Source organism: Cavia porcellus, unplaced genomic scaffold, assembly GCF_034190915.1.
Source record: "Cavia porcellus strain 051 isolate PalLab524CR breed Dunkin Hartley unplaced genomic scaffold, mCavPor4.1 scaffold_29, whole genome shotgun sequence".
In the NCBI taxonomy this organism is placed as follows: Eukaryota; Metazoa; Chordata; class Mammalia; order Rodentia; family Caviidae; genus Cavia; species Cavia porcellus.
In genome coordinates this window covers 36,765,441-36,787,762 of record NW_026947512.1, presented here as the reverse complement: position 1 = coordinate 36,787,762, position 22,322 = coordinate 36,765,441, and the positions used below count along the sequence as shown (strand labels likewise).

At 33.0% G+C, this 22,322-nt stretch overlaps 1 protein-coding gene across 7 annotated transcripts in view; it reads left to right on the top strand.

Annotated features, from left to right (window-relative positions):
• The window catches only part of Hmcn1 (hemicentin 1), a 398,189-nt gene that overhangs the window by 82,711 nt on the left and 293,156 nt on the right, over nucleotides 1–22,322 (top strand). For all 7 annotated transcript variants that reach the window (XM_063240159.1, XM_063240157.1, XM_063240158.1 and 4 more), the window contains exon 2: nucleotides 21,519–21,589. In XM_063240159.1, the coding sequence (XP_063096229.1) occupies nucleotides 21,519–21,589 (71 nt within the window). The remainder of the gene's footprint in view (nucleotides 1–21,518; nucleotides 21,590–22,322) is intronic.

Sequence of the window (22,322 nt, the reverse complement as noted above, 5' to 3'; positions counted from 1 at the left end):
TTTCTGTTTGGTCAGGTAAGAGGGTGCAAGAAAGTTGAGGAAAAGGCTGATTGTTGGAGATCTGGCAGGGGAGGTGACTTTAGGGGGATGATGGAGATTGTGACTTCTCCTTGAAAGTAAAGCCATCACCTGTTGATTGCTTTGCTATAAAAAAAAAAAAGCCTCATGGCATACAGCACTCTTCAATACACTTCTTATTACTAAGTGAAAGAAGTCAATATAAAAATGTGATATTCTGTAAGATTTCAACTGTGACATTTTGAAAAAGAATTACAGAGAAAATAATAAAGGTCAATATTTGCTAGGGGTTAGGGATAGAGGAAGAGATTAATAAGAAAAGCACAGAAGGCTGTTAGGGCAGTCAAACTACTCTGTGTGATGCCATAATGGTGGCCACATGTAAGTATATATTTGTGCAAAGTTATAGAATATGTAGTACTGAAAGTGAGCTCTAAGGAAAACTGTGTACACTGAGTGATTGTGATACGTCAGTGTAGGTCAATTAGTTGTGATACATGAACATGTACCCCATTGTGGGGAATAGTTATAATGGAGAGGCTATCCATGTGCAGGTGTATAGGATATGTAGGAAGCCTCTATACCTTCCTCTCAAATCTGCTCAAGAAACTAGTCTGAATAAAATAAGTTTTCCATTTAAAGCTTGGAAGGCTCAAACTATTGAAACTGGTTGTGAGCTCTCTGTCACCATAACAAATACCTGAAATAATAAACTTGTGACAAGACAAACTTTATCATGATTTGCAGTTTTTTTTTTCTTTTTGGCTTTTTGAGACAGGGTCTCACTATGCAGATTGGCCTTGCCTTGAGCTCACGTTGTAGCCCAGGCTGGCCTCGAACTCCAAACAATCCTCCTGCCTCAGGCTCCCAAGTGCTGGGATTACAGGCGTGAGCCACCACGCCCAGCTCATGGCTCGAAGTTTTAGTGGTTTAGTCCATCGTGGGGGTGGCTCTCTTGCTTAGGACCAGTGGTGAAGCAGCACAGCAGGGTGAAAGTGCGATGCACAGCAGAACTGCCCACTTCTGGCCAGAAGCTGAGTGAGAACGTGGAAAGTGTGTCCCCAGCCCTCCTCTTGGGTGACCCCCCTCATATTCTGTCTCCTCCAATTGTGCCCTATGTTCTGTGGTTATTATAAACCTTAGATAATTCTAATGATACTATTATTAATGCACATGTGCTGGGTACTGAGTATTGTGATTGCACACATTATTTGCTCTCAACAGCTGTGGGAAGCTATTTAAAAGATGAGGAGTGTGTACTAAGTGTATAAATTGTCTAAGGGGTCTACATGTCTAATAAGAGAAACCAGGCTTTTTCTCCTTTAAATGCTATGTGTATAACAATTATTAAGGCTTATTGTCCTAGATTTATTGTCCTAAAATGATTTTATTTTCTAAATTTTTGTACCATACTTGTCTCACATAATTTTTTATTTCTTTTTTTGGTACATGTTTGGTTTATGTTATTTTCTGACTAAATGGTACACTTTGGGATGAGAGTTTGAAAAAAACTGAGAATACTTAAATTGTGTCATCCAATAAAACATGCTTTCTGCAAGCCACACAATATCTTCTAATAAGAAACTAATAAACATATGTGTACCAAATCCTACTGTGGGTCGATCTGTGGCTGGATCAAGGGCACATATATTGTGAGCATAACAGGAACCATGAAGATTTATGGAGTCATCATGAGGAAAGAGCTCACTTTTATCAAATGCATGTTACATAGATTGTTTTTCATAGTTTATCCTATTCAATTTTACTAACCTTTCAGGTTTTTATAAGTAAGGACAATGAAGAGAGATACAAAATGACCTGGTGTAGACAGTACACAGCAAAGAAGGAAGTGGCATGTTTGCTCTATTTCATAGCCTGTATTTCTTCAGACTAATCTATCAGAGCTATTTCTTAAAAACACAAAAATTTTGGAAAGCTTTATAGCTCTGCTTTAAAGTTAAATCTTGCTTCTTTATTTTGACCAGAGATATAGAAAGATATAGAAAGAAATAAGTGGTTCATTGGTGTCTGAGGCTAACCACAATGACCTATATACCCTACAAAGAAAGTGTTAGAATTTCATTACCATTATTAATTAGATCTTAATGAAGTAGAAAGGAGAAACACAAACTTCACAAGGTTATTCAGACTCAATACTTACTGAGTCTGTACTATAGGTTAGCATATAATATGCATGTTGTACATGTCTTCTATGTATTTTTTTCACATAGGCACTAACCACAAAGTAACTCTGAGAGATATTTCTAAATCTTTTTACTACCCTGGAACATGCAATGAAGCTCAGAGAGTTAGATAATTTGTTTAGATACATACTACTAGTGTAGAGTTGGTATAAAAACACAGATTGTGGCTTGAAATACAATGATCTTTTTATTATGTCTTGTTTTACTCCTATTTTTGGAACATATCTATTAAAAATGTGATGAAACCTTGCTTTGAAAGAAAGAAATGTTGTGTGGTGTTTGCTTCCTTTTGAAAAGTGTGGTAGTAATTGTTAATTTTTATCCATTACTGTACTTAAAATATTGAATTTTCATACATGTAGCAAGCTCAAATCATATGGGAAATAATTATATTTAATTATACCCAAAGTGAAGCATTTGTAATCTTAATTTCTTGTTGTTTGTCACTTGAATTCACCTGTTTGTTATTTATGTTGTGTTCATTCAGAGTTTATTTATTTTTTTAGGTAGAGGATGTATCAACATTCTTAATCTTTGTCAGATCCATTGGCAGGCAGATTTATAGTGATGTTTGGTTAGTTGCTTAGGGGACAAAACCAAACAGCATGTTGGTTGTGTTATGTTGGGCTTTGTGGTTTTACAGTTTAGGAAGTCCAGTTCTTGTTTAATAACATGCAACCATTTCTATCCTAAAAATTTTCCTCTATATGTAACCAGTGGTTTAAGAAGTATTTAGAAAAGACTAAATACATTCAGATTCCAAAACAAAGAAATAATGTCACAATCTAATCAATCAAAAATTATTTTGTTTCCATAACAACTAAACATTAGAAATTATCTCTGAGAATAGGAAATTATTTATTGAGTGTGGTTCAGAGTAAGGATTATAAGATCATTTTAGTCAGATAGATTCAGATTAAAACCTGGGTTGTGTAAGTTATTTGTAAAATTAAGATGGTAATACCTAATATGCATTATTCTTTAGAGGAGGACCCAGTAAAATAGCATGTGGATGTGCAGTGCCAGATACAAATAGATCGTCATTGTTATTTCTTAGTACTTCCAGCCTTGTTCCTCAATTTAAAGACAACAAGGCATATGGATTTTGGAGCTATTTAATTAAGATTAAAAATCAAATACTATAGGATACGACTTTTGAGTTGAATGTGGTAATTTGAAGTCATATTTTCCCCGCATCTTCTCAGAAATAATCCCAAATCAACAGTTGGCTGAACAACAAAACTATAAACAGTTATGTTCAGTGAAATTGGAGACTTCTAGATTGTAGTTCCTCCAAGAGGAATGTCTGCTCCAAGCTGGGAACACTGCAAGGAGAAGGAGGAGGAAGTGGATAAGAACAGAGATATAATGTAGCACAACTAATTGGGAACCAGTTTTGAGCATGAGAATATGGGCTGAGGTGTGTCTGAACTACATGTTTATAATGGGACAAATTGGGTACACCAGGGGCTGGGGATTTAGCTCAGCAGGCATAGGCGCATGCCTGGCAAGTGTGAGGTCATGAGTTCAATCCCTGGTACCACAAAAACAAAACAAAACAAAACAAAAACCAAAATGGTGCACCAGTGGAAAGCCAGGGCTAAGACCCAGTTCCATTCAAAACAGTCAAAAACGCTGATCACATCACATGAAATGAAAAACTAGGCCAGAAATTCAGTAAATAACCAGTTTCTACTGCAGTAGAGAAAAGAATGTTTAAGAAAATGTAACTACTGCCTGGCCTGTTAATTGAAGACATATAAAGCACAAATGAAAATATAAACAAACTACTGTATCTTGAGAAAAATTGTTGCTAGTCTGAAACATGTCTCTGGACCCTTTTCCACATGAACCCCAGTGAACAGCTGGTACAGAAAAACTCATTTGTCTCAGAGGTATATGAGGCAAAAACAAAACAAAAATTAGCCAAGATCTTTTTTTTTAAAGTGCAAAATAAGAATGATGAAATGAAGAAAGAGATCAAAATCTCAGGGGGAAAAAAAAACCAGTATGGCCATTAAAAAGACAAAAATTTTTACTGAAAATGTGTCATAAATTTAAAAATAAAAGCACAGTCTTACAGAAGAAAATGTATTGCAGAATGAGAAATATTAATCAAAAACACAAAAACTCAGGAAAAGGTGAATAGTGGGGAGATGCAAGAAGGAAATAGAAGAAGAAGAAGAAGAAAGAGGAGGAGGAGGACCACAAAATTCAAGGTAAATCTGGCAGTAGAACATGAAGAGAAAAACACATCCAAAGGCATAGCAAAGACATAAAGAGATGAGATAAATAAACAAAATAAAATAAATTTAAAAATTTAAAAAGATTGGAGCGAAATGGTAGGTAGAGGAGCTAAAGCCTGCACATTATTGGAGCTGCTAAGAAAGAAATGGAAGTTGTTTGACAAACATTTAAAAATATACATTAAAAAACTTCCACAAATTAAAAAATACATGAATTCACATGTTGAAAAACCATGCCAGGCCCGATGGGAATTGGGCCACAGCCATCAACATAAGTACACTTGCAAATTAAATTCAGAAACATTTGTAATAGTTAAATCTTGGAAACAACCAAAATGCCCATCAACTGCAGAGTGGATTAAAATGATGTGGTATTTTTATACAATGGGATATTACTCAGCTATAAAAAGGATGATCTTGAGGCCTTTATAGGTAAATGGAGGCAATTTGAGACTATCTTCATAAGTGAAATAAATAAGACTAATATTTGTATATGTCACATTGTCTCTAGTGTAAAAAAAATAATAAAAAACTGAAAGAGTAATAAGACCCAAAAAGTATAATGGAAATTGTGAAAGTGCAAGAGAGGGAAAGTGTACTAAACTATAACTATGTATGTTTAATTGTATAAGATAGATGACCATATTACTAAGTTTCATTAAATCACTGAGCAGAATGGTTTGCACGGTGAATGTTTGAGTATCTGTCCACCTTTGATGCTTTGATATTGTAACCTGAACAACTATTTCTAAGAAGACAGTATGTAACTCATCAACTAGTAATTTCTTAGTGTTAATATTTTTCTTCGAAACTAATAACCTCTACCCTTCTTTGTATTGTCTTATTTTTTTCTTTAAATAAAATGAACAAAAAAGAAACAGTGATAGAAACCTCTGCATAGTCAAGGAAGAAATCACTGTAGAAGAAAAAGATGAGTGTAACCTTAGCACACTGAATGTTAGATAACACCTATGAAATCTTCAGAGGGCGAGTATGACTCAAGACCTTTGTAAACAGCAAAATGCTGTTCAGATGCAAAAGCAAGAAACACAACTCAGAAAACTGTTCCCATGAGACAGTTTCAGGAACTTTTTAGAAAAACTATAGTCTTTCAGAAATATCTATTAAAAATTGACAGCACAAATATTATCCATCAGAATTTTGACTATAAATATGGAAACTAGTGTAATGACAGACTGTAATGTCAGTTGTACTGATTGTAGAAATGATAGATCCATAAAAGTAGGAAGAAGAGAGGGAAAAAATGGAGGATAATGAAGTACATTTATTTCAAATGTATATTAAAAGAAAAATAGGATTATAATCTTGATAATATAAGGCAAGGTCTACATCAGGTCAAATAAATTTAGGAGTCTAAAAGAACAATTTATAGTGTTAAATGAGACAAAAATAACATTTCATAAGTAAATTAGAACTGTTCAGTGGCTTTAACAGTGAAATACACCGGGGGCTGGGGATTTAGCTCAGCGGCATAAGCGCCTGCCTTGCAAGCAGGCAGTCGTGAGTTCGATCCCTGGTACCGATAAAAATGAAAAAGACCAAAAAAAAAAAAAAAAAAAAAAAAACAAAAAAACAGTGAAATACACCAATAACATAACATAATAATAAAACATAGAACAGCATAATAATAAAAAATAGAACAATATTAGAGTAAGAAGCTTAGGTTTTCTTTCATAGTTCATGACAGATCAAAAGGACAAAAATACGAATAATGCTGAATGGATTCATTAATATAATTAATGTGGATATAATTGATACATAAAATAATATTTTTGGAAAGCAGAGAATATACTTTTCAAGTGGGTGTGAAATGTTAAATTATATCACAAGGCAAACTGATGAAATAAGACTAGAAATGAATAATAAAGGGTGAAAAATTTAAAACTCCAATAAATTTAAAAATCTATCTAAAACTTTTATGTTAAGTGGCAAACTCAACCTAAAAATTTAAAATATAGAAAATAAAGATGAAAAGCATAATATATTTGAATTTATGGGATATGGATAAATTCTTAGAAAAAAGTATAAACTTAAAACTTTGAGTAGTAATTAGTCAGAACAACAGAATTAACCTATCCAAAGCACAGTAAAACAAACATAAAAGCATTAATAAAAGAGTCAAATTACAGGTCAATAGAAGTGCTTTTTCTTTGAGACCTTAAACTATTAAGTAATGAAATAGAAAGGTAACGGGTGCAAACATACTTCAAAAGCAATCAAAATGGTGGAAATTTAGTCATGAGACATTTTGTTTATTAACCTGAATAAAGCAGTTAAATGTTTAGGGAGAGATAGTTTGTTGCAAGACTAACACATTATTTAAAAAATAAAAGCCGACAAATCAGTTAGAAAAGACATAACGGAAAAATTTATAGTCCCATCATCATCAAAAGCACTAGGCTGGATGATTTTACAAGGCAATTCTACTAAATGGTTAAAATCTTGATAATGTATTTTCACTCTTAGCAAAGAGGGAAGGAAAATGTCTCAATATTTAAAATGATATGAGCATGCTATAAATATCAATGTTTCATAAAGATTGAATTTAAAAGAAAACTTTGGATATTCAATTTTCATGCAAATAATTGCAAAATCTGACATACAATTTTTACTAGCAGAATCTAGCATACATTAAAAGAATGAAAATGCTGATTAAAGGTGTTTATTTCAAGGCCATGATAGCTGTCCAGTGAAAGAAAACCTATTAATTTTACATCTAAGGGAAAGAGCATGTATTATATTAATGTACATAAGACATTTAACAAATTTAATGTTCATATTTAATTTAGTTAAAAGGTATAATATGTATAGTGTGAAATAGTTGAACATTTTCTTAACCTGATATAGTATATGTGTTCCCATACCCAGTACCCATAATGGAGAAACATTAGATGCACAGGCTAGTTTTAGGAAAAAGCCAGTGGCATTCAGTATCAACACTTGCAAATAATATTGTTCTGAAATACCCAGAAAATTAGATAAGAGAAAGAAATTAGATACAAATATAGAAAAATATTTACAACTTCTATTATTGTACATATGGAAAAATAAAAGAATCAGCTGAAAGTTCTAAGTAAAAAAGAATTCACTATAGCAGTAAAAATCAATATACAAAAATCAATTTATATTATGTGAAGTTACAGCCATTTAAAAAACATAATGGAAGAAATTCTCAATTCACAAGTACAAAAAAAAATATGTAACAGTAAACCTACCAAGAAATGTGCACATTTCTATATGGGGAAAAAATAAAACCTTGAAAGGCCTTTTTAAATTCCCCCAAAGAATTGCTACACAGTGGAAATTTTCAGCATTTTGTAAGTTTCTCTTGACTCATACTGTAATTTGATTCGGCATCCTCAAAAGCACCTTATGGATATTTTCGGCTTTGGATAGGCTGATTTAAAATAAATATGGAAAAACAAACAAGCAGGAATGGCCAGGAAAATTCATCAGGAGAGTAAAGATGTGGGACCATCTCCACCAAATATTAAAACATATTATTAAGCCTCCATAAGACAGTTTGGTTGTGAACATGAAGAGAAGATTTGTGAAATGGAACATGGAATACATATGTGAATCATAGTAGGTTACAATATCCATGAAAAAATAGACTTTTTTCTATAAATGATGATGTGCCAACTGGCTACTTATATGGAAAAAAATAGGTTCATACCTTAACCTTAAACTAGTATAATTTCCAAATGGATCATAAATGTAAATGTAAAACATAAAAGTACTAGAAGACATCATGGAGAATTCTTCATAAATTTATGATTGAAAAAGTCTTTCTAAACTATGATAAAAGCCAAGAAGCATAAGAAACACATTATCAAGTTTTACTCACTACATAATGAAAGCTATTTTTCATGTCCAAAATTGCTATAAGAAACATCAAACTAAAGGGAATTTTTACAACACATACCACAAACAAAATTTAATTTAACATATAAAGCGTTTCTACAGATTAACACAACAAAAATCAAGAGCCCCATAAGGAATTTTGTACAAAGGAATTCTAATAATAGTAATATTTTGTTACTGTCAGATAACCTCTAATTATTTTGCTTTCAACAGTCTGATTATTTCTAGTTTTAGTGCTAATTCCTTTTTTTTTTTTGATTTTTACTTGTTTTACTCTCCATTTTGTTCCTAAGACTGTGAATTTCAAGAAGGAAAGGGATTTATCTTTTCATATTTGGTTCCTTTGCAGAAAGACAGGTGGTGTCAAATATGAGGCAGGTAAGAATGATATGCCCTATGCAAGCTTGTGCTATTCCTCCAGTAGAAAAAAAAAGGCTTTTAAACAGCCTTTCCTGTAAATTTCATCGAATATATTCAGTGTGTGTGTGTGTGTGTGTGTGTGTGGGGAGGGCAGTACATTGGGGTTTGAACTCAAAGCCTTTACACTGGACTGACTCTCCTGCCTTAAATTTACTAAGCGGCTGGGCTATACACAATTTAAACTGTCTTATTAGACTTTTAATAATGCCAGAAAGCACAGGAATGATTATCTAATAAGAACTTGCAAATGATTTATTGAATTAAAAAGTATCAGAAGGAGGATATTTGCCAGAAGAGAATTTAGAGCTTTTTGCAGTTTATTGTTTGGCAGAGTGTACTGTTTCATTAATAACTTCTTCAGAATTTTTGAATTTCATTTCAGTTACTGTGAGATTTTCAATTCTTTTATGTTTCTGTTTTTTAAAATTCTCATGATGAGATTTATAGGCTTAATTAAAGATAATGTGAATGACTTAAAAAGTTCTATTAATATTTACTATTTCTCTAATAGTTTTTAGGATAAGTAAATAATTGTCATATTCTAAGAGATTTTGTATCACTTAGAAATTTCTTTTACTTACTGCCTTTCAGATCACCATATTAGTGCTTTCTGATTTTTCTACATGTCGTAGTTTTGCATTTCCTTATTTACTACTTAATGTTCATCTTCTCTTGTTATTTATGGACCTGTGTATTTATGTGATAAGTGTTTACTTATTATACAAATATGCAGACATATATACATCTATTTGTATTTTCTCTGTTTTGCAAGTTAAATTACAGATTTAGCTATAAATTGCTGTGGTGACTATTTTAAAGTAGTGATTGCTATATATTATTGAAAATTGTTGTTTGATTATTTCCAAAAATTTCCCATCATAGTATAATGAGAGTCACTGTCTAAATAGTAGAGATTCAGATGTCGTGGTTAATCTCATTGGAGCAGTTAAAATCTAGTTTAGGAGACTGAACATGCGGATAAGTGAATGTAGCTATCTATTGCTGGATATCTTGGTATGTTTTATTAATTTGATCTTTGTGAGATAATTTATAAAACTAGATGTTGATTAACACACCAAATATTTATTATTTTAGAGTTTTTGTGAGTGAGAAATCTCATAGGCAGGACTTATTGGATCCTTTGACTCAGGGTTATCCACAAGTCTATAAGAAATATATTGCTTGGTCCATAACTATCACAAAATTGAAGGAGCCACTTCCAAGTTACTCACCTGGTTGTTGTCAGGATTGAGTTCCTCCTGAGTTACTGGATTGTTAGGCTGTGAGCATCAGCACTTGTTGATCACTAGCCAGAGGCTGTCTTTCATTTCTTGCTATGTGAGTCTCTCCATAGGACAGGAGAGGAACACACATGCCTGGTTCCCGTCAGAAAGCAAGAGATGCCATGCAAGATAGAAGCCATCGTCTCTTAGTAATTAATAGTGATATCTTCAGAGTATGTACATGTATTGTGTTTTAAGTTTTCACTAGAATATATATATATATTCCTATTTTTCCACTACAAATGAGATAGTAGGTATAGACCACACTCAAGGGGCAGAGGTTACACAAGCACATGACTATAAAGCGGAGGGGATCTATTTTAGAGGACACCTACTAGTTCTGGTATGTATCCAATAAATAGTTACGACATAATTAAGGAGTGGCTTCTAATTCAGACATGTGAGATATTTGGGAGGCTTTCCAAAGGTGTTAAATCTTAAAGGAAGTTCATAAATCTTGAAGTAAATGGGAAAAACAGTCTTACAGAGGAATATATATCAAATTGAAATGGTAGACATTTTTATAGATTGCATTGAAAGCAGTGACAATTTAACTTGACAGTAGTATTTTCATGTAAAATATTAGTTAGCAATTCTAAATCAGATACTTACTTTTGGTAATAACTTTATCTCACTCTTAAGTATTAATATTTATAAGTATCATAAAAGAAGAACTGAAATAAGAAGCATAATTCTAAAATATTGATCTGATTCAGTAACAAGTATGGGACATAGTGCTTTATAATCTCCAAAGGCAAGAAGCAGAGTTTTAGTTAGCTAAGTGCACACACAAAAGTGATCGTTTTCCAACTTTTAAGGCAGGACTTAAGAATATAGTTTGTCTATTTCCTTTCCGAAATGGAAATTTTGCATATACTAATTATCTTAAGTAGTGATAGACATAAGAAAAAATTTATTTTCTAAACTCCTAGATTAAGGTTTTTCTTTGTATTGTCATGAGTATTAACCCATTGCAATACTAAACAAAATGTCTTTGCCATGAAAATTACTAGCTGTAGTAATAATACGGTTAGCATTTGTTGCATGCTTAATCTTCCCCAAGCATTGAACCATGCATGTTATTCTATTTAAATTCTCATTAGATATGACTATTATCTCCATTTCTTTTTTGAAACAGAGTCTTTCTATATAGTCCCAGCTGGTCTGGAACTCACTCTGTTGCCCAGTTTGACTGTATAACTATAGGATTTTGAACTCATATTAATCCTCCTGCCTCAGCCTCTTGAATACATGCATTTTGCTCAGTTAGCAGGCCTTCTGGCTCAGACTCCTGAGTTCTGGGATTACACCCCATCTGGCTTCATCCCCATTTCATACATGAGCACACTGGAAGCTATTATGGAACTTGCTAAAATTTTAAAACAAAAAGTCGTACGGGAGAGACTTGATTCTGAATTCACTAGTTTCAACTCCAGAGCCCACACTCTTAATCAGAACAAAGACTGCTTCTTAGATCAGTTAGTAAATGTAGGTCATGTGAATGAACAATTCAAATCACTGCACTTGTCATTGGTGCTGTGCAGATTTTCTAGTAGAATTTGCATCAATCTAAGTAGCATTACCACATATGATTGGGAATGTTAGCTGGCCAAATCTCCCTTTTGATGTCTCTTCTAATTGTTAATAATTAATGATAGTAAAACACATGTTGAGTTTTACAGTTTAAGTACAAATTACACAGGAAGGTAAAAACTCCTTGTATTTGGAGTTCGGTTTTAAAGAGAAGGCTTGATATAATCACTTAACAGGAATGTTCTCAAGTGTAAAGTAGAGAAGCCTGGGAACTTGGAGCAGAGATATTGAAATCCTTGCATGTTCATATCAGTTGGTAAGAGAGGGCTAGTCACTGCAATATGAGAGAAAGTCACGGAATGTCTCCTGTTTCTTCTCAATAGTTTTGGATACATGTTACAACCCATTGGTATGTGAGCGGACACACATTTCTCTCTGCCCTTGCAATAAACATGTTGGTGATTTGTTAGGGTGAGAGTAAGGTGGCTTATTGGTAGCTGCTTTCTCACGATCCAATATCAGCATGATGTAAAATTTGTCATAAGGTGAAATGGCGTTGGAGAAGTTTCCAACTGGAACAAGTAACGAACTTCACTGAAGTCAAAGAGACTGGGGTAACTTCCCGATCTGGGATGCTTCTAGTTACCAACTAAGATAAAATATTCCAACCTTTGTCATGATAGAAATGTTTAAATTTAAAATTGAATATTAACCTTGATAATTCAGTGTCATCCTCACTATTTACAACCATACTGAATATTGCATATATTGAATATTTTAGGAAGGGAAAAGTACAACAAAAACACATTTATATGTGAGTAATACACATTGCAGGAGTGTGTAGAAAACATAAAGTCAATAGTATTTAGAGAGAGAAACAAATATCGGAATTTGGTAGCTTGCAGAGCTAAAAGTCTGAGCAGTTTTTCATTTCATTCGATCAAAAGGAACTTTATGTATCATCAATAAAGACTAAGGGTAGAAAGAGGATATTTCAAAGAGTTGTGCTCTTACACAGAGATGAAAGTTTGAAGTGAGAAGATTGAAAGAGAATACCGTGTCTAGCCAGTGACTGTTCTGATTAGACTCTAAAAACCCAATGTTTTTCACCTGAAAACTTTTAATAGATAGTACCTCAAATTAAAGCTTTCTTTGCCTTGAGTTATGCAGAAAAATATTTTTCTGCTTTTTCTTCCATGACAGCTATAAACAAATTAACAACCGCACACAACCAAAATTCATAAACATAACTACAGGCATGTATGTGACCAAGTGAAAATCTTTCTTTTCTTCTTAAATTATAAGCAGTACAAAAATATGAAAATTTGAAAAAATAAAATATGTTTATTTATTCCATATGTTTCAAATATCGAATTTTACTTCAGCAGTACCTTTCAGAAGGTCTTAATGCATATTTGCTTTTTAGGTAACTTCAACCAATGTGTGCAGTTCTATTTTGTTTTTTCACTTTATATTACATGATAAATATTGGCTTAGTTTTTATGTGGAATAATAGTTTAATTGCTGCCCAATATTATTTAAACAACCCTACAATTTAAATAATTTCTCATTTTGGTTTTATTTGTATCCTATTAATGTCAGTGTCTTTTCAATTTCCAGTGATCTATGACAGAAAGAAATGACTGTCACTAATTACTTTTAAGACATAACTATAAAACATAATAATAATAAAATTATGGCCATATATAATTTTACCAACCATATCAAAATTACAACAGCATAATGCTGGTTTGCATAATGATCTTAAAATAAATATTTTCTTTCTTTTATCCTGTGTTCAAATTTGCTACAATTTTCATCTTCTTTATTATGACTATGAACTTTGCATCCATTCTTGTTTTTTATGGTTTTGCTTTTGCATGATGACTGACAGTTTACTGGTTTTCCTGCAAATTTGTGTGATCTCTTCAGGTACTATAGATTTAGTATATCTTAGTTTTTGGTAAGAAAATGGGCAAATTTTATTTTGTATTTGATTTTAGATTTCAATTTAATTTCATTTTATAAGTGCATATTCATTAGTTTTTCCCTTATGATTTCATGTATTGTTTTGATAAAGACCAAGCCACTCCACAGAATATGTATTTATAGAATATAGAGTTGCATTATATATTTTACATTTTACTTTAGATTGAATTGAAATAGTTATAATAATTACATTTACTAACAATCTCCTTGGAGCTTGTTTTACTAATGCTGTAAAACATTAATTAAAGATAAATATTTAAAAAATAAATGATCTTATTTTATACATCTTGTCTTGAGTTATATAATTTTATTCGTTTTTTTCAGTTATTACATACGTATGTATGTAATACATTAGTTGGATTACATACAAGTATTGAAATTACTTACTTGTATGTAAGCATTCTTAGCCTCTTACTTATTGGTACTTGTCCTTTACTCTTTTCTTTGTCAATTTTTGTTGGTATAATTGTCCTTAATATTTCACTTTTTAAAAAAAATTTAAGAATAATATTAAGTATTCTAAAACACACCCAAAATGTAAAATCTTATTTGAGATTTTCTTCTACATATACTAAATGTAAAAAATAATTGTTGATTAATTACCCTTGCCTTTTAAAAAATATATTTAAGAATAATATTGCTACATGTTCTAAAACACACAGAACAAAAATAAAATCCTGTTTGAAATTTTAAGTATATTAAATCTAAAAATTATTTGCCAGGCGAGTACACATATTTTAATATTTAACTTTCTTCTATATAAAATGTTTTTTGTTAAGTTTTTAAAATGTTTTTAATGAGGAATACTATTTAAACTAGTGTCATGATAAATCTAGATCATTCATACTGTTGCTAGCATTATAAATGGTTTCTTTTCAACATTTCTTAATCTGGCTTGTGTTTGTCTCTCTGGACAGTTGTAGACACCATCTGGGATCAACTGTAAATGTGAATTGTGTAATTTGGGTGAATCTGCATACCAACTAAATGCTCTGATATTTGCATTGAGACCAACTTTGCACCAAATAAAGCTGGATGGTAAAATTCATGCTCATAATTGAAACCAGATGTCAGTGGGTTGGAAGCAAAAATATTCTAGGCACAGAGCTTGCATGGGAGCAATACTGGGCATTGGGTGCTTCTCAGGCAAGTGCAGAGAACCAGAAGTTTCATTACTGTGATGCAGGCTATGCTCACACTTTGCCAGAGCTGCTGTGTCCCCTGTAGGGGTGGGACTAGTGAAGTTGAGCTAGACATGTCCTCTTCCCAGGGGTCAGTCACTGTAGCCCTTGATGGAGAGGCAATTCCCAGGGACATTTACACCTGGGCTCGGAGGAGTAGTGGAGAATGTGTCAAAGGCTTGCCTTTCTGCAGTATTAAGCTTATAGCCTCAGTCGGTGCTGTGGTACTGTTAGTCTGGAGTGGGTGAGGCCATCTTCATGTCCTGTTCAGGAATTGTGCTGGGTGCTTGTGTGTCCTGAAGAAGACAACAGGGACAGAGATAGGTCATGTAAGTAGAATGTGGGGTATCTGGGGTGGCTAAGACACTGTCCTCACAGTTGAGGGAAGGCAGGTCCACTCATCAGCCAAGACTCCAAGTCTGGAGCAATGTATCATCCTATTGAACTTAACTTGCAAAACACAAATCCAAGGAACAATTATTTTAGTATAATGACTGCAAAGCATTAAACTCAAGGAAGGGCCCTATTGAAAGGAGGGTCTTATACAGCTGCTCTGATCATAAATCTATGCAGTCTGCCTAGAGACACCCAGACATTTCTGACCCTTATTATGAAGACTCCTCTGTTAAACATAGTTATTTGCCTATGCTTTCTCTTGATAATTTGAACTACCCTTAAGGATGTAATATCTATTTGTTCAATGAATTAATTTAAGTATTTAGAGAAAAACTATATACATAATATATACACTTGTACATAGTTATTTTAGCATGTCTTTCCTATATTTTTAAAAATAAAATATTTACTTCATAAGTATTGTTTAGTACTACTGATTACATTTTCCTTTAAAGCATGATCGAAAAGCTGTGTACCTTTGCCTGATGGTTGTGGAGGCCATTGTGGCTGAAGTTATGCCTCTTTTTCAACATACAAAAATTTTAACCATTCTAAAGATAATTGTTTTAAGGACTTACAAGTATATATGTTTTCTTATTTGTCAGTATTTTATGTTTTCATAATTTTTTATCTCTAACTAATGGCTGGACTTGTTCAGAAGAATATTAGTGTTAAAGAATTTTCTAAGAGATCAAGTAAAACTGAAATGATTCAAATATTTCAGTTCTACAATTTAAAATATATTCCCCTATAGTAGCATCATTAGTTAAATTTAAAAATATTCTGAGCATGCTATTTATTTTTTTGTTTGCTTTTAAAGCGCCTTTCTCACCCTAGAAAATTTAAGTCTTAATGTATAGAGTAACTTAAAGTATTATAGGTTCTTGTATTTCTCTAATTATACTTTATCAATGTGCAAATATATAGTGAAGCTAGAAACAACATTTTTTGTTTCTGATTACACGCAAAACTGAAAATCTGAATTTTGTTGGCCATTAAAAATCCCACGGCTATCTTTGTAAAAGTGCTTGCTGCTACCTTGGCCAAAATCCAATCTAAGCAATAACATCCTACCCTGTATACCTCATTAACCCTCTGTCCATTATTCAGGCATTTTTCTTTGCTTCCTGTTCTAAAGAGCTGTGTAACAGTGCTGAATTCATGTTAGCAGGTTATCTATATCTCATTTAGCAGCAGACCATGAAGTGAAATGATCTTCATTGTATGTGTCCTCGCTGCAGTTTTGTTGAGTACATATGTATAAGGTTGTGGTCCAACTCATTTATTAATGGATTGTCTCTTTGGAAGGTGAAACATGGTGCTATTTAATCAACATTAATAACCTGCTATACATAAATTTACCAGTGACTCTAATAAAAACTACAACAAATATATCTCTTTATTGCCCAAACAATTATTAAGGTGTCCAACATCAACTGTTCTTTGGTGAGTATGGGGGTACTCTGGGAGGATGAAGGATGCAGGGTGACTGAAGGTTCAAATCCAGCCTGGGCAACTTAAGGGATACTGTCTCAAAAAAAATTTTAAAAAGGGTCAGCCTAATATTACAAATTATAAATGCTAAATTTATGTTAACTGTTTTAGTTGTTTCTATTTTTGACCAAGAAGCACTTATTTTAGGTACAAAGCTATCTTATAGTATTGTATAAATACCACCTATTTCAGAGTGAATTATTATATTAAAGGGGAATGTCATACTTTTAAAACCATGTAGAGGAATACAGTGATATATTAAATATTTTGTAAGTAAAGCATTAAATTCAATCCAGTACATTATTTTTCATTCTGTTGTACAATAATAAAGAAATATGTAATAATAAAGAAGTTATATTTGTTTAAAAAACATTGAGGATGTAGTTCAGTATGAAAGCTCTGTATTCATTTTCCAAAACTGGGGAGAAAATTACCTATTTTTATGTTAGGAGGAATGTATGGAATTAAATGATTCTTGAAATATACTGGCATTTGCTCAACTCAAAATCAGGAATCAGTTCTGCTCTAGTCAATTTGATGCAGTTCACTTAAAAATGATGCTGGATAGCAATAATATATAATTAAAAAAGATTAAAAAATCTGGAAAGAATATAGCTTAAATTGAAAACAGTAAACATAAATAACCTGATGTTCTATAGTATGCTAAAACAGGAAGTATAATTTATTAATTTTTAGTTGGAAAACAACTAGTCACTATTAATCATCTCATATTCGTTTCAAGACCCACTTTGTACCTGGTCCCTTCCTGTATGTTTCCCTAGAGCTCAAGGACTGTCCCTTTGGATGCTGGGAAAAATTGCTATCTTTTTGAGTTTGTAATAACTGGGCCTTTCTCATATTCTCAGTTAGACTTCTTTGAATTGTTTATAGCTTGCTGTTTTTAAAATTTTCAAGTATATATCAGCTTCTTCCATGGCAGGTACTGTGATGTATATATTTCCTTGATCCTTCTGTAACCCTTGCAGATAATTTATTATTTTCACATAATGTTCATAACTATCAATACAAAGCCAAGCACTACATTTTCAAAACAGAATGAAAATTATAAATCCTGTTTTTAAAATCAGGCAGACACTCAGAACAATGAATTGTCCTCTTATTATCAAGACGCCACTTGAGTAAAGTGGAAAAACTGTAAGGATCAGAAATCCGTTAGTGGAAAGGAAAACGGAAATGTAGAGCTGGATATTGATCTTGCCAAATGGAGCAGTGGAAGAAAATATTGCATTGTGGATTTCTTTCCTTTATTTTCTCAAGCACATTCCAGCAATTTAGATTAAGAGAACAATGGCCGAGATGCTGGAAATAAATCCAAACCATCTGATAAATCCTTAGGAAACAGGAAATAACAAAATTATTGAAAAGAAGAAAGACCTCCTTAGAGTTTCAAAAATGTTTTTCTAAACATAAAATTGGTTTTTGAAGCATAATGTATGTCTTATATAATTAATAATATATATTATACATGCTGCTTATCACCTGAGCTCCTACTGTCTGTGCCACTAATCCGTTCTGTCTTATTTCATGAGGTTGGGTAAGGCTCGGAAGGGACCGTCCCAGAATTGACTGTCATCTGTGCTGTGAACTGTAAGAATTACAGGCAGTTACAGGCAGTAAGTTATCTGATAAAAGGAAATACCTTATGAGTTTGATGTATAGAAATTAAAAGAAAGCAATATGAATAAAGAACTTACTTGTTCTCTAACGTGAAATACAAACTGTCACCTTTTTGGAAATCTCAGTTCTTTGTGAGAACAAATCTTTATTAGTGCTTCCATCTGACCTCTTTTTCATACTTCCGTTTCTACACTTACTTCATTGTTGTGTAGTTGTACATTTTTATCATCTTCATTGTTCTGTTGAGACTTGAGGCCAGGGTCCCTTTTGTTATATTCATGTTACCAGAGGCAATCATAGCTAGTAGTAGTCCCACATGTTTATTAAATACACCCAAGAAGGACTTTTCCAATAAAATTTTTCCCACAAGGTTTCTTTGTGTGTTTAATTATAGTAATGTCAAGCAAGAGGTAAGATTTTCTTTCATGTATGAAATAAAATACCAAGAATTCTGGGTGTTGCCTGCATCAAATTAGGAATTTTGAATGTGGCCTATCTTACCTAGGGTCCAGAGGAAAGAAGGAGAAAGTAAGCAGTGATATAATCATTCAGAGGATGAAGATCTTAGAAAACATGGAAACTTTGTGAGCTGTCTAGGTTGCTCAGTGTAGAAAATGTTAGACATCTTTTTCTCTTTATTTTTCGATTTTATCTTCTCTGGGCTTCAAATTTTCTTGTAAGTAGGATAAAGGAATTATAATGAATCATACCCCATTTTAGAACTATTATTCTATTTGGAGATTTATCGTTGTTTTATCTGTTTACTTTTGCTCATGTGGGTTTTATTTGTAAACAACTATATAAAATATATTAAGATGGAGATACACTCTACACTCCTTAAAGTAACCCACATTTACTTTTTCCATATGCTTATTAAAGACAACATTATCAAGAAAACAAAGTAAGAAAATATTCAAGAGATAGGATTTAAATCAAATGCAAAGGATTCAAGAAGACAGGAGAGAGGTGTATGAGTAGATGAAAGGCCAAGAGGGAGTAGCCATGGGGAGGAAGAGAGGAGGTGAAATAGCTTAGTGCTAAGGAGTCTTAACAAAGTTTATCGTTGGGGTAAATAGGAAGGATGGCTTGGAGTGCCTTTGAGAATTTAAATTTAGTTTTATAGACAACAGAAGACCATTTCAACCAGCCAGAGAGGATGGAGTTGTACCTGTTGAGTGTCATTGAAGGTTTGGGAAGGGAATGAAACCAGCAAGGGTGAAGAGAAAATTGCTAAAGACACATTGGCACAGGGCTTTGCTAAGTGAGGAGAAAGATTGGACTAGAAGCAAGTTATGAAAGGGAGGAGGGCTAATTTTGCCAAATAGTCATATCATTCAATGTGTTAAAAATTGGAAAGCAGGTTTACAGTTGGAGGGATATGACAGCTTGGCAAGCCCTTACCTGTCCTGAGTATTTCTCATAGCTGATAAAAGATTTAACTCAGCTGTCCAGTGTGGCTTTAAAAAATGTTTATTAATGAGCCTGAGGAAAGATTTCCTATCTTTGTTGAAAACAGGTGTATATTTGAATCTGTGGCTAACTAAAATGAGGGTTAATCATTCTTCTTACGTTAACAGCAACTCTTGATCCTCTTCGCTCTTGCAGGAAAGGCGTATATACCTATATCCAGAGGATTTTTGTTATTAGAAGTGTTCTTGTGTGTATACATTTTATTCTGCAGATTGGGCCTTTCCTTAGTGTTTGGTGTGTTCCTTAACACTTCATGAGGATTGCTGCAGGATAATACCATGAAGCAACATAGAAGACTGGCTTGATAAAGTTACTGACAATTTATACCAGCATGTAACTGTCTGGCATAGTGGTCACCATTAAACATTCTTTTGCAAAGTATGCCTTTGTTTGGTGTTGAAGGAAGTTTCTCTCATTTTCCATATACTCAAGTCATGGCTAATGACTATTCTGCTTTGTGTGGATGCAGTTTTTTGAATTTTCAAAAGGTTTACCCAATCACCTCTCCATTCCTTTTCTAAATTGCTAGGTGTCTAATCTATAATGAAGTGAGTAACTTTATTTTTAAAATCCTGCAGTCTGCTTTCGTACCATTTGTAGCATGTCACAGAAGGCCTGGTTGATTATATATTACCTTTTGAAGTTATAAAATCCTCTTCTAGCAATAGGTCTTTGAAGCTAAAAATATTTTGTAACATCTGAATGTACTATCTTTATAATTTTGTGTTGCAGTTGCACGTGATAATTTTAAATGCAGTCTCTGTCTTCATTACATAAAATAGAAAACTTTTCATCCACCCTGGAAATTTAAATACTATGTCTGTACACATGATTCCTAGACGAACTTTACTACTATTAGTTAAATATGTTGATGCTTTCTGGGGAAAGTAATTGGGTAGCCTTAAAATGCCAATTTAAATTTATCTATTTTTAAAGTTGATTCTTTAAAAAAAAGAGAGAATAAGTTTGGGGGATTTCAATACTGTATCCCATTGAAAATAATGTGTGTGTGCGTTTGTGTATGTATTATATAGCTAGCTTAACCCAACGTGATATCTTGGCTCTGTCTCGTAACTTGCTTTGTGATTAAATCCTGGCTTTCCAAGGAAGATGATTACCCATCCTGTTACAATTTGAAGCCAGTAGTCTAACGTAGTATATCCGGGTAGTCACAAAGATAGCCACAGTTCCAAAGGTAATGTCAATATAAGGCAGACAGAGAATGGATACAGGGACTGAACCACCCTAACTGTGAGGAATGAAGTTATAGGGACTATTTTTTTTGTACTCTTAGTTTCCTTGTATCTGTGCTTCTCCAGACTTAGAAGTGCAGTGAATTCTGACTTTTTCTCTCTTTTTTTTTGCATCAAACTATTTTGATCTCAGTCATTAGAGAAATTGTGAATTTATAGTTGACAAAACTGAAATAGACAAAGACAAAGTTGATGATCACAGATACGTACTGTCTGGGAGAGAAGGAGCTGAAACTGGAGTCTTGTGATTCTTTGCTGTGTAACATTTTTGACCCCCTTTTGCATTTCTTAAGGTTGAAAGTTTACTTTTTCAGGTATGTATGATATACAGTAAATTATATAATGTGTTCTGGCAGGTGTAAGTTGAGTAGAGTGTTCGATATTTTGCTAACTCTTCATTATTCATCAATGACCATGTGGTACAGAGAGAAAGGAATTTGCCAACACAGTAAAGTCTTGAGTGCCGTTGATCACTGTTTATTAATCCAAATCATTCTTATCTTCACAGAAATTGGTCCAGTGACAATTACCACAGATCCCAAGAAATTCCAATATGAGCTCAGAGAACTATATGTTCAGGTGAGACTTGATTTCAATTTTCTTTTGGGGGGTAGGAAAACTGTGCAACCTCCTTATTCCTTTTAAAATCTGTCAGGCGCAAAATAAATACCACTATCTTTTCCCCAACTGAGTCCTGAATGAGTTGAACAATAGATATTGAAATAGAAGAAAATGGATTCAAAGTATCACCTTTATTTCTGCATTTTTGGATGCTGCTTTTACCTGATCATGGGAGAGTTCTATATCTGAAGTGATAGACACTGAAATAGACACTGTGTGGTTTCTTTTTAGAAAAATTTCCTGAGCCCTACTCTATATGAGTCCCTTCACTTAGAAAAATAAGAAAGTTAATAATTATGACATCAATGACAGTTAATAATTACAACATCAATGACACAACGAAGGTAATTTCAATACTCTATGCTATCAATTGACCATATAACATTTTTACTGTAAACATACTTTACATAGAGGAGCATACCAACTCTGCCTCAAAGCTCTGTTACCCTGAAAATCGAGCTTTCAGGCAGAGTTGGTATGCTCCATCTCCTTGGTACTGTTTAAAGATTATCTCTGACTCTACTCATTTAAGAATTTTTCTCTTCCTAGACTGTTTCAATATACTGCCCTTAAAGGTTTCTGGGGTTGTCATCTACAGATTTTTGGCTATTATCTATCATTCACGTAGACTGTTGGTAGTTGGATTGTGATTTAATGAGAATGACCTAATCAGGGCAGAGATTCTTCAGAT